The 13,707-nt window shown below is 45.2% G+C and overlaps 1 protein-coding gene across 2 annotated transcripts in view; it reads left to right on the forward strand.

Annotated features, from left to right (window-relative positions):
- The window catches only part of cdh4 (cadherin 4, type 1, R-cadherin (retinal)), a 170,471-nt gene extending 160,284 nt beyond the window's left edge, over nt 1-10,187 (forward strand). The window contains exons 13-18 of one of the 2 annotated variants that reach the window (XM_068594083.1): nt 2,971-3,122; nt 6,129-6,365; nt 7,137-7,370; nt 7,451-7,590; nt 9,340-9,504; nt 9,981-10,187. In XM_068594083.1, coding sequence (XP_068450184.1) covers nt 2,971-3,122; nt 6,129-6,365; nt 7,137-7,370; nt 7,451-7,590; nt 9,340-9,504; nt 9,981-10,187 — 1,135 coding nt within the window. The remainder of the gene's footprint in view (nt 1-2,970; nt 3,123-6,128; nt 6,366-7,136; nt 7,371-7,450; nt 7,591-9,339; nt 9,505-9,980) is intronic. The other variant, XM_068594084.1, reaches the window with a different exon arrangement.
- Nucleotides 10,188-13,707: the final 3,520 nt, after the last annotated feature.

The raw sequence follows: 13,707 nt of genomic DNA on the forward strand, positions 1-13,707 counted from the left end.
GCTCAGGGCTTGCGCTGCTGTGAGCACCACAGTTTGCAATATTCCGCCCACCCTGTGTACTATACGTATTTATTTTTCAATCACTGTGTCACCAGTGTTGTATCAGTTGTGAGCAGTTTCTCCAGCGTTTATCCTCTTCGTCCTCTCCAGCGACCCTCCGCTTACAGGCCGGGCTCCAGTTACCTCCCCGTTGCCAGGCGACTGGTGTAAAGAGGTCATCTTGTAATGAGCTAAACACTGTCTGCCCTCCTTAGGTCCCCATCTTCTCTTCCCCCTCATTGAGCCAATCCCTCATCTATCCTTCCTAACTGGGGTGGCCCACCGCGGGCACCGTGCCATCCAGGCATCGACCCTGTGTCACTGTCACAGAAACTCCCACATGCTCACTACGGTCCAGCGGGACCGTTCCACTACGCAGCCAGCTCCAACGTGGAAGATGGATTTTTTTTTCTGAATGTCAGTAAGATGGCCTCCTCCACTGAGGAGCCCAGTTGAAATGTTACTGAATTGATAGCGAGGGAAGGAGTGGGTTGTGTCCTCATGTACACACACTGCACAGAGGAGTTAGCGATATCCACATTGCAGGTTTCTTCTCCTAAAGAGACACGCCATGCAAACTAAGTGGGCTGAGCTCCTCTGCTCTTTGATAAAAGCGACTCCTTCTTTTACCCTCTTTTTCCCGCCTCCCCCCTCCCTAACGCTGACCCTGTCACTTTCTTCTCCGTCAGTCTCTGTGTCTGGTATTGATGGGAGCTCAGAGCTGCTGTCTTCTCCAAAGCAGCTTGCCAGCAGACGCTCAGCTCATGCTCAGACAGCCTCATCTCTGCTGCTGCTGCTGCTGCTGTATTCCCTTCAGATGACCTCGCTTGCACCCTGACTGAAGTTCACAAAAAGAAAAAGACACCGAAATGCAGAGCCGGAGACTCACAACGTGCACACGAGCTCCCACAGAGGATGAGTGAAAGGCCTGTACGTGAGCAGTGGATGGGAGGGAAGCCAGCTCATGTCTCTGTATCTCTTGCTTTTTTCCTCTCTCTGGTGGAAAAGAAAAATGATGTGAGAGCGAGCCTTTCAGCCAGCAGATTGTTCTGTTGGATGTGATTCAAGTGGCAGCGTGAACTAATTTGTGTTTGTGTGTGTGTGTCTTCCTTTGTTTATTGGAAAGAGTGCTGGTTAGTCCTAGTACAGAGCCTGGGTTCAGGAGGTACTCGGAGAATTCAGTATTGCGCTTCCATGAAGACTTAAGACAAATTAGCAAAAGAAAGGTCAAAATCGAATCAGCACGGGTCGAGACATCCTGACATTTACATATGTCTACACAGCTTGCAGAGCAGAAGCAGCAGAGGAGCAGCACCAGTCCTCAGGCGGCGTCTTCAAGTGATTCACGCACGTTTTGGCAGCCCTCAGAACTTTCTCAAACACTTAGTCTCAAGAACGGGTCCAGCTTCGATAAAGGTGGATTCTACGATTCCCACAATGCATCGCAACGGTGTCTTTCATGGGATGCAAGACTTGTCATCAGCAGAGTGCCCTTTAGTTAAGGTTGGAAATAGTAGTGAGTTTAAAGGCACTCTCTACAAGAGAGCAAATCTATGATTGAGGGATTGCTTCTACACAGCTCTCAACATGGAGACGGCCGCGCAAACGACAGTGCTGACAGAGCTATGTTTACCTGGTTGGTGGGGAGGGAACTATACATATTTTTTCATACTTTTTTTCAGAGGAAATGAACAATCTTTTTCTATTAGCAATCCTCCTAAAATTTGAAGTCTCAAAGTATCACAGCTGATTTGAGTTTGAGCTGTTAATGTGGGCCAGGAGTCTCCAGGGCCCCAAACAGAGCATTAAGGGTTAATGGGTTAAGACAACTCAGCCATCCGCACATGAAGACAGCAGGAGGTGACATCTTGTTGGCACAGGAAGGAGATGAGAGTCCCAGGCATGACACGCCGGCGTCAGAGTCTAACCTGCAGGGTAACATCAGATCCTGCCTAACACTGCGTGACAATCTATTTCACTCGAAGTTAGATTCATTTTCATCTATTATTTCAATTCTCTAAAGAATAAATTGTGAAAAGAAAAAATACAACGGTTGGTATCTGTCATCATGTCACTTTGCCTGCCTGTGTACTAAGTGTGCAGCAGCCTAGACGTTAGTGTCTGTAGCTGGAGGTGTAATTAGTTTTCTCCATGCCTGTGAGGCTTAAACTAACCAGCCTCCAAGGCACTGTAAATCAGCCCCCTCATCACATTTTCTAGCAGCCATGCTTACATTCAGACACACGCCTCTGATCTTGCTGACGTTTCCTCTTTCTCGCTCCTCCTCCTCCTCCTCCTCCTCCTCCTCCTCCCCCGGCTCCTCTTCCTCTTCCTCCTCCTCCTGTTGTTGTGGTGACACGCTGACCATCTCACCTTCTCGTGAGCCTTCTTGCATCTCCGCGGTTAAACGTCCCCCATTAGGCCTCGGAGCGAAGCGCTTCCTCCGTTCTGCAACTTTTTTTAGGACTCATCATAGTCGTTAATGGGATTCATTGGATTAAATTGCAGCTGTCACTTTCCCCTCTGCTGATGTATCGAGCGGTGACAGCGACGAGAGCTGCCGCGGCGGCTGCGTGGGTACAAAGAGCGGGGAAGTTGTTAAGACCACTCCTTGGCTGTTCTGCATGTGCGTTCAGGTTTTCATCGGTCTTGGTGCTAATGAGCAGCTGCTATGGTAAGCTCTATGAACATATGTTCCGCTTTCCACGTTACTGTAATATATCAAAGGTGCTCGCCTGGTATTGCTTATTATGGTAATGAGTATTCAACCTGCTGATGGGTACTTTGGAGGAAAAGATGCAGAGCCGCTGGAATTCAAGGAACAGTTGGCTGCAAAAGTCAACATCTGGCATTAGATTACATACGATTTTGTATTTGGATCAATGACGTATCCGGCTTTCTCGCTGTCTCTGTGGATGTGTGCGTGCACAGGTACTCCAAGCTGTCAGACCCGGCTAACTGGCTGAAGATCAACAGGACCAACGGTCAGATCACCACCATGGCCCTCCTGGACCGGGAGTCCATGTACGTGAAAAACAATGTGTACGAGGCCACATTCCTGGCATTCGACAATGGTAAGTCGGGTAAGTCACGATGTGTGTGTTGTGACTCTAAATATACAATGAAACAGTGCGACATGATTTTTTAATCCACCGCTTTGGTCGAGACCCAAAAGAATCCCAGCAACTATTGCATGGAAGTCCAGGACATTTGGCGCATACATTCGTGGTTTGTTTTCGATTTTTGGTTTTGTTTCGACGTGAAACATGACATCAGCTGTATTGTAATGTTGATAACAATACATCAATCATCACCTGACGGAAAAGGAAGCTGCTTAATAAAATGTTCATCAGTATTCATTATTCGATTGAAAGTACTGTAGCACAGACGGGATGAATGCAGTGGATGTCATTATGGGCTGCAACGTAGTCGAGTCACACATTTTACTACTTTCTAACTACTTGCACTTATCATCCAGACACATTATGAATCCTGATTTATTATATCACAAATTGGTTCCATAACTTCCATAAATGTGTCACTGTTTTCCTGCCAAATACATATACTGTACCGTATAAAGTATACTGTACGTAAAGAAAAATGCAAACAGGCGCTGCCAACGAAGGTGTTGAGTATCGGCCTCAGCTGCCGCAACAATGTATGAAGTTTAACTAAAGTACTACAAATAGAGGCGCTTGCTCTCTGTGTAAGTAGGAGGGACCCAGGTGTTTTTACTCCAGTGAGAAATGAGGGATTGGTTGCCCCGAAGCACACCAACGTGAGCTCAAAGTGTTGACTCCCTATTGATTCTGGAGCCCAGTGTCAACAAGGGGATATATTCCACTTTGATTGAAATTCTCTTTACTTATTCTACTCAAGCGAAGCGAAAGAAGCAACAAAGCACCCAGCCAATCATAACCGACAAGACGGTCGATGGGCCTTGGGGCCTGCCAGGGGCAACAGACCTTTACGTAGTTGATGCACCAAGTTACTGTCTGATAGAGGAGAAAAAGTTGAAATATGAAACTGATGAGCTTCTGGGGTAAACTATACTGCATTGCATCAGGAATTTTGTTCGTCTGGCTGACAGTCTGTGGGCAGTGGGTTGTCAACTGAATATCAAGGCTACAATATATCACTGCAGTCTGTTTGTTCAGCGGAGCCGCGCACACACTTTCTTCTTCTGGAGTTCTGCATTCACTTGGGTTAAAGTTCAATTATATAATCAGCAACTGGAGTTAGTATCAAGAGAAGTGTACATTTTGCAGAATAACACGTTTTAGATTGCAAGAGTTAATGATTTGCTCACAAGCTAAAAAACAGTGTGTTACTGAAGCTCTTGATTTACATGTTTACAGATGTGTAACATATTTTATTTCATTGAAGAAACCATTATTTCTTCACGTTTGATTTTGCATGATTTGCTATATTGTGTCATATTGTGGAAAAAACATTCTTATAAATATCCTGATATCAATGCAAACCATGTCAATGCACCCTACTGTTGCTTTGTTATTTCTCTATTGCCTACTTCAATATAACAAATCTTCAGATGATATTAGTGGCGGACATGTTTCGCAAGTAAAATCTTAATCGTCAAAGTAACTAGTAGCTAAAGTGCCCACATAAATGTGGAGCAAAAGATACAATAGATCCTTCTGAAGTAGAGTAGAAATACCTCAAATGTATGTTTTATCTAAGTACTGTACTTCAGTTCCTTTAGCACTAAACATTAGAATGATTATCTGATCACATCCGCTGACTCGCTGAGTTATTTTACAGAGTTCTCTTTAATTTGAAAAAAAAATTAATCCAACTGTCAGCGTGTGCCGTGCTGCAGCACACTGGAGTCTGTTGATCATTTTAATTCTGCCCATATGTTTATATCAGTCATTTGAACCACAGCCTAGTGGAAACAAACACTTTAAAATGAGAGCGATTATGAATTATGAGCCTTTGTTTTGCAGATCGCCCACACTTCTGCCAGTGCTTGCATAGCTTTAAGCCCTGAAAACGTCCCATTTTAAGTAATTCCCTAACTCATTTAAAATTAATAGATAAATAAGAAACAATCAAATTCAGATTTTGCAAGAAAATATCCTTCTGTGTTATTTATAATAAGATTTTAGCACTCAATAACTCTGCTAATAAGCCTCACTTTGGGTGTGTGGTTTGATCAGATTATATCACATAAATAAACGACCCCATAACTGTCCAGTTTATGTTCAAATGTTGCTAAATCCTGATCGGCCACAACAAAGAGTGGGATGAGCAGAGATCTCTCGTGTCAAATAACCAAGACGTTGACACCACCGCTCAAAGAAACAAGTCAGTTCACGTGACTTTTTTTTAAAAAAGTATAAAAGAACGAGGCGCTCATTCCCAGCAACCGAAACCGTGTGGCGGAAAGACAAAATATTTCCGTCAGTTGTGCGCCGTAATTAAAGCACATAGGAGATTTGCTGCAAATGCATAAAACATCAAAAACATGTCTCACATCCTGACGATTGTGTTTTCCGGCCTGGCAGCCGTGAGAAACCCTGAATAAGTTATGATGAGCTTGTGTTGCTGGATGTAGTGACGGGTTAGTGTCATTTCCCTGGCGGGCTTCGCGGCGTGCAGATAACAGAAATCTCCATGTGAGCGTCGTCCCATCATCCAGGACGAGCCTCCCCTCAGCCCGCTCCAGGAAGCGGCCACGTCCAAACATGAGGACTGGAGGAAGAAGATGTGTGTGTCCTTTCATTTGTTCTGGCTGTTTTGTTTTGGTGCGCAGTACAAATGTACACAGTGCTGCCCCTCCTCAGTAAACAAGACCTCTCTTCTTTCCAATTGTTTACGCCTCATTTTCTCACTTCCACACATGAATCAGCCAGAAACATGCCATTGAATATGAAAGATTGTTTTGCTTCCTTCTCATCCCGCAGTCTCTTAACTCCCTATTCCAGCTTTTTTTTCCTTCTTCAAATCATTTCATCTGTAGTCTGCCTCGCCGCCACTCGCTCCTCTCTCTCTGTTGCCACATTATTATCTCGCCATCTCCTCCTTTGATCTCCTTGCCTCCTTTCCTTCCACTCCTCTCCCCTCAGGCTCGCCTCAAGCCAGCGGGACGGGAACCCTCCAGATCTACCTGATCGACGTGAACGACAACGCGCCGGTGCTGATACCCAGGGAGTCCCAGGTGTGCGCGTTCTCGCACCCCAACTCCAGGGTCAACATCACAGCCGCCGACGCCGACGCCGACCCCAACGTGGGGCCCTTCGTCTTCGAGCTGCCTTCTTTCCCCGCCAGTGTTCGCCGCAACTGGACGATCTCCCGACTCAACGGTACTTAAAAGCTGTCCATTGTTTTTACTGCAGCTCTGATTCAAACTGCAAATATTTCACCCACCCTTGTGATGTATAATTTAGGAGGTATGTGGGAATGATATATTTAGCATACCCATCTGAATTAAACCATAAAACGTAACAGATGGGATGCAAAAGCCCTCTACAGAATAACTGGCGACATCAATCAGGGGACCAGGGATTGCTGAAAGCTGCGAGAGAAGTCCAAGTTTAACAAAATGTCTCACAAAGCTCACAGTGAGAGACGCGGGTGCCATCCAGTGTTGACGTACGATCCATCGTTTGTGACAAATGAGATCCATTCATCTCTCTGTCCCCCGAGCAGCCGATCTGTCACCTAATCCACCCAGATGGATGTATCACAGCAGTTGTCTTGAGGACAAATCTGATCACATACCTGGATTCCTCTCCCACTGAGGCTCTTGTCTTAGCTTGACTGAGTGATAGATGCTGAAGGTCATACGTTCTCTTTTCTTTTCATATCTCTCATGCCTCCTCGCATGCACACATGTCAGGATGATTGCCACACAGTATTTCTTTTGTCGTCGCTTTTATTTATTTTATTCCTACCTACGCACATGATGACATGATATCCTGCAATAAACAAAATGTTTTTCCCCACAGTACACTGTCTAATCTCATTTTCCCCTTTTACTTCCTCTCCTCCCACTCGCTGTCCTCCGTCTCTGAATGTCGGCCCCCCACTGTTTTCTCTCCATCGCCAACACGCGTCTCACTCCCACTCTCCAGGTGACTACGCTCAGCTACGGCTGAAGCTCGGCTACCTGGAGGCCAGCGTGTACGAGATCCCCATCATCGTGTCCGATTCGGGGAACCCTCCTCTGTCCAACCGCTCCGTGATTCGAGTCAAAGTTTGCCCCTGTGACGACAACGGGGACTGCAGCGCCACGGGGGCCGTGGCGGCCGCCGGCCTCGGCACCGGGGCCATCATCGCGATCCTCGTCTGCATTATCATACTGCTCAGTGAGTACGGCAGCGTCCCGTGAAAATGAGAAAAGGGAACGTCGTTCGTAAGACTAACGTGCCGTTTCTGTGCCGCACAGGCATGGTTCTGCTGTTTGTGGTGTGGATGAAGCGCAGAGAGAAGGAGCGGCAGGCGAAGCCCCTGCTGATCGACCCCGAGGACGACGTCAGAGACAACATCCTCAAATATGACGAGGAGGGAGGAGGAGAGGAGGACCAGGTATTATTTGAAGATCATAAATATTTACATCATTCATTATTATAAGACTATCAACCAGCAGTGGCATGAATAAAACAAACATCTTTTGTTGAAAGATGGTATTTACAGGCTCTAATGGAAGGTAGGTAATGTATTGACAGGTATACGAGAGACAACTTTATTTATATCTCCATCAGGGAAACTTGTTTGGTCAACAAGAAACAGTTGATTGATAATTGATAATTTAATTAATGCGGAAACGAATGATTATTTTCAGCATCTGCTGATTTTTTCTTGATTGATAGTGTTTGTGATAGTCAGAAAATGGAGACACTCACCGTTCATTTCGATCAGATCATGGCAATGTGCCAAAGACATGCATCAAATCTTCACACTTGAGAGGCTGGAACCAGCGAATGTTTGGCAAAACAAGTAAAAACATGTCAGTTAATTGAATATAGTAAGTAATTTCAGCTCTACTGTTAGTAAAGAAAAGCGAGGTGAACTGAAACAAGACAAATAAAACAGTTAATGAACACGCTTCAAAGGTGAGAAAACATTGAAATTGTAAAACATTAAATAAAATGTATCATAAGGATTTAGACAGCCTGAATCAGTTGGCTCTCCAATAGTGTTTATAGAGAATGAATACATACTTCTACTTTTCTTTTTTTAAGTGAGTTAGACTTTGAAAAAAGTTTTCTGTGTGCAATCTGCCCTGTGCCCTGCTGGCGAGTGCTGAGGCTGAAAATGCTGCGCAGCTTGAATGCCAAGTACAGTTGGATGTGCAACTATGAAGAGTCCCTTTTTCTGTGTGGAAATAGCTATGGAAGTTATAAACCCCTACCACACACCTGCTCTCCTCATCCAACAGTGCTCTTGAGATCAAAACAACAATTCAGCTTTATTATCACAGAAAAATATGATTAATTATGCCATTTTAAATACCTGCTATTTTCCATCCCAGACACACACACACAGACACACACACACACACCAGATATCTAGCGCATTAACACATGCCAGCATCAGATGGCTGCTGCGTGTATATCTTCTCTCTTAATTATGCACCTGTAGAAGGATTTAGTCAGAGAGGAAGTATATTAACTAGCACACACACTTTAAGAGCAGTAACGTGTAAAGCTGCGATTTCCTGTTTCCGTGTTCGTTGTTCATAATATGAACTTAACCATACAGTTCCTGTCATCAGCAGTGTTTGATCAAACCCCAGACGCTATCGCTTTCAGTACTTTTCGTACCATTTTAGACATCCCTGAACATCCTTGTTACTAATGGCAGAACACTAGGAATTGTGGGTAATTCCCTCAAGCAAAGACTGCAGCACTGCAGATTTACAAAAGGGCTGAAAGTCTGTTTGAAAGCCCTGCAGCACAGATGTCTCTGCAGGTCAGCCCTGAGCACTCGCAGACTTAACAGGAATGATCATCAAAGTCTGAGAGTGTGAGAGGACGGGCAGCAGGACCCGGCCCGAGGATATGTACCAACTTGGAAACTGGGCTGGACTCAATGCACAATGGATGTCCAGTACTGTATCGAGAGAAGGGGGGTTAATGAGTTGGGGTTGAATTGCTAAGTGACCATCGTGAATGCTTTGGAAGAAGAAAGAAAACACACATTTTGCCTAAAGAGCAGTCAGTGAATCCGAAAATCGATTTGTTGTAGATTTGGCAAACTTCAAAGTCGATCATTGTGTTCACACGGTCAAAATCTTGATTTTCATTCACCATTCCCTCTATGGCCTTCATCCAGGACTACGACCTGAGCCAGCTGCAGCAGCCCGAGTCTTTAGACCACATCATCAGTAAGCCAGCGGGGGTGCGCCGGGTGGACGAAAGGCCAGTGATTGCCGAGTCACAGTACCCCGTCAGACCCAGCCTGCCGCACCCTGGAGATATAGGAGACTTCATTAATGATGTGAGTTCAAGCGTGGAGGGAGAATGTCTCGGTGTTGCATGCTTCTCTTGACTGTTTCTCTGTGTAAGCCGGGCAGTACACCTCATTGATGCCTCATACAAAGGTTTATGCTCCTGTCAGCAGGAATACTGTTAGAAATATTTGTCCCCCCCCCCCCACCTCCACCCCTCCCCCGTACACGGCTCAGTGTCGGGCTCTGAAACAGCATTCAGCTCATGATGGAACAGTAAAACCCTAATGGCTGGGGGAGCAAGAAGAGACACTCTTTATTGCAACTTTTAACTGTCTGGCCACCTCAACTTGTAAAAAATCATCATCTCGGTTTTATTGTTGGGGAACAATGATTGGCCTCTATCCAGTGTCGCTGAAAGACCATCCTGAGAGCACCGGGGTCTCACCCCACCGAACAGGAAATGCTGTGACCGTGGAGAGGCGGTTGTATATCTTTCATTCCTCGTCTGTCTTCATGTCTCCAGGGTTTGAGGGCAGCAGACAACGACCCCACAGCCCCGCCCTACGACTCCCTGCTGGTGTTCGACTACGAGGGCAGCGGTTCAACCGCCGGATCCGTCAGCTCACTGAACTCCACCAGCTCAGGGGACCAGGACTATGACTACCTCAACGACTGGGGCCCTCGCTTCAAGAAGCTGGCCGATCTCTACGGGGGCGGGGACGATGACTGAGAGCGGAGCAGGGGGGCGGGGGCTGGGTGGGGCTGCGGCAGAAGGCGGGGCTCGGCTGGATGGATGCTCCCAGAAACCCAGCAAGGCCCACGAGCACCACGCCGTCTCCACGGTAGACGAGTGAGGAACAGACCCTTGCATGGGCTGCGTTAGTTTGCTCACGGCGCCCGCCGCCCGCAAACATGAAATCCGCTGCAGCGCAACTGTATTCTGGCTTTATATTTCGTAGTGGCGATTTTGTAGTGTGGCGTTTTTTTCTTTTCTCCTTTTGGTTGTTCTCTCACCGTGCTGGACCCGGAGCCTTCTGGGGATGAATCAAGGCGGTCGTGAGAGACAAGAGTAGTGAATTTGTGCTGATTTGATTTTTTTTTTTTTTTTTTTTTTTACGAAAAACCATCTCTTGCTTTAGTCTCACACTGAAGAGAATGTTTTTGGATGAGTCGGGGGGCGCTCCCTGACTCTCTCTTTCACTCTGTCAACTTGAATTTCCTTAGAACAGAAGCACTGTCATTTTATAAAGTGCCTTTTGTGGTGTGTTTTTGTATCAGACTCCTGCTATCTCAGGATCGGTTGCCATTCGTGCGGTACAGTGGAGGCGCGTTCTCTTGTCCCGTCCCCGCCCTCCGCCGCTCTCCTCGAACCCGCCGCCCTGCCTGTCACTCTCCTCCCCTCCCTCACAGTGGTGCAGATGAACAACCCCAGCAGCCAGTCCCAGGAGGGAGGGACACAACCAGGGCAGACTATCGGATATCACAACCCAATGAATTATGGCCTAATAGATGAGCCAGTAACAGTTGCTGTGGGGAAGACAACACTCTTCCCCCAAGGACCTGCTCAGTTTGACTTTCATAAGCATCACCTGGCGACACACTGACATTGTGTGAGACCATTTTTATACGTGTGGAGTTTTTTCTAATTTAGTGGGGGATGCCTGTCTTTCCTCTGTGGACTCACAAGTTTAGGAGCCTTCATGTTGAGATGCTTGCCTGCCCTGTATGGTTTTGTGTTGCTCTCTCCACAGTGTAAAGCTTATGTAGGCATGATCTGAGTAGTCAGACGGTGTAAGACAGTGGAACTTGAAATGACTTGGAACAATCTGAAAAAGATTTGCTTTTCTTTTTTGTCGCCTTGAACATTCCCGTTTTTTTTATAGGCCAACAAAAAAATTAAAAAGGTGCATGATTCTTTTTATTTTTTTTCCTCCAAATGTTTTACTCAAAGCACTTGTTACTATGTGGTGAGAATGTGAAAATAGTCAGCGGAAACTATATGAGTATACTCTGTATAAAGACACTGAGAAAATAAAAATACTGTAAGATACCTATTTTTGAAGTATTGATGACATAAAAGTTGCTGCTCTTTCTCTAGCTCTTCACTGGGCTGAGGGAATTTTTGGCCCGTTCATTTTTAATATGTGAATATTTTGTTTGTTTTTTTGTCTTTTGTTAAAGCATTATTCCATTTTTTTTAAAGATGCCTGCTTCGACATGTTTAGTTTCAATTTTGCTCTGCATTTCTTCTCATAAGATTGTTTTCTAAAAAATGCTTTGTTATACTCCTTTTATATGTGAAAACACAGCCTTCCCCTTTCACTCTCTATTGTCTCTGACGGATGTGTTCCTTCTGTTGGCCTCTGGCCTCGGGACAGAGGAAGGTTCATTAGCCATGCCTGCTGATAGTTGTTCTATTATTCAGTGTCCTGGAATTATTTTATTCAATCATCTAGATACTGGATGTGTGCTTCAGAAAATAAACAAGACGTGTTTTGAAAATGTGACATCTTTTTTTAAAAAAATATATATATCCCCTACATTAATCATCGAAGGTGTATGCAGAATTGTGTGACATGGCAAATATAATTGGACTCAAAGCTTTAAATTATAAAATCATAATGGGCTGTGTCTTCTTTGGAGAATCATTATTAATTGCAGCTCTGTCTCGACTAGCCTTGACTAAAAAACGCTGTGTTGGAATTTCTGATATGTGGCCCTTCCCCCTACACACACACACACACGCACGCACATGCACACTTTAAATATGGTTTATTATATAATCTCGCCCTGGGGCCAAAAAAGAACAATATTCAATGTAACAAATTAATATAACACACATATAGTAGCTCTAAATTACTGCATTTTCACCTTTGTTCAAGAAATGATTGGTTTGTATTTGCACACCGAATGAGCACCTTTTTTCTTCGCAGTTTTTTACAGTTAACTAGTGTATTTTTAAGTGCGAGAGTTATTAGTTTGTAAGTGTTAAGCGAAGCAGACTCTCTTTGGAATTACGTAGATAATCTTTGACCCCATTGTTTGGATATGGCTTAATTTTCTAATAAAACAGCCGCTATCTATCCTTTTATTGCATTCCCAGAAGAGGGAGCAGGAGAGGTCAGGAAGTATTCTTGTGTCCATCCTTGTGATTTCAATTAGTCAGCTGAAGCACCAAAAAACCCACTTGGGACTTAAAAGGATTTAATCCTCTCCGGCTGTGTGTCTATCAATTAGCCACACCATTAATCCCCACGGCGTAATCTCATTAGATAGAGCGCCTTTAATGAGACACCCAGAGAGAAAGCAGAGAGGCAGGCAGTAAGAGAGGGAGAAAAATGAGGCAGTGCCGAGATGCAGGTAGGCCGTGTGGAGAGGTGATTAGTAGGATGGAAGAGAGGGTCAGGAGAGGGAGAGAGAGAGAGAGAGACCAAGCACGGCAGGGCGAATGCATAACATTTAGACATTTAGATGATATTGGAAAAAAAATGTCTGAATATGAGGAAAAAGAAATAAAGCGACAATCAATCGTGTGTGTGTCCACTATGGCTCGAGATTAGATGAGTGGGCAATGGAGAAGGAACTATTCCTCATCTACTGGAGTGTCCCAGTAATGAGAACATCCGGTAATAAACCTAAGTTAACCTTTGCTGTAGTGAATCTTGAATTCTGCTCTGGACCGGGCAGAGCTGTGGGCCTCGCTGTAATAAGAGAGCCATCAGAGGTGGGCTCCACTGCTCTGAAAAAAATAATCAAGTTGGTAAAAGGTCATCTTGGTCATAGCCAGTCAGCAGATAAGCAGATTAATTTCAGAGAAAGTTTCTTTGATGGGCTTAGCCGGAGTTCACTCGGCTTCCCTGTGGCAGATAGGCAGAGTGGAAGAAGAAAGCAAACTCAAGTTGCCCCCTTGATAAATGGCGTATATAGACAGAGCTTTGCTGCTGGCTTGCAGCCAGTGCCTTGTGTGTTGTAAATAAAGTTCTCCTCTTCAAACATGTCCAAGCCTGGCTCTTTTCATTTCCTTGCTATATTGCCAGTGAGTCTCTTGGGCCGGTGCTGGGAAAAAGTCCAATTTGAAAAACACCACCGGATGTTGGTTCTGATGCCGGCTGTGTGATCAACTGTTCCGACTTTAGTGTTGATGTTGCTATTCAGCAAAGGTACCACCCAGTACGGGCTGGCTGTGCTGCCTGCCTTTCTGCTGACACCACTCGGAGCCTCCTGCTATTTCAGGACTTTAAAACGAGATC

The sequence above is a fragment of the Clinocottus analis genome, unplaced genomic scaffold (assembly GCF_023055335.1).
Source record: "Clinocottus analis isolate CAN_PGR_092001 unplaced genomic scaffold, fCliAna1.0.p SCAF_3, whole genome shotgun sequence".
NCBI lineage: Eukaryota > Metazoa > Chordata > Actinopteri > Perciformes > Cottidae > Clinocottus > Clinocottus analis.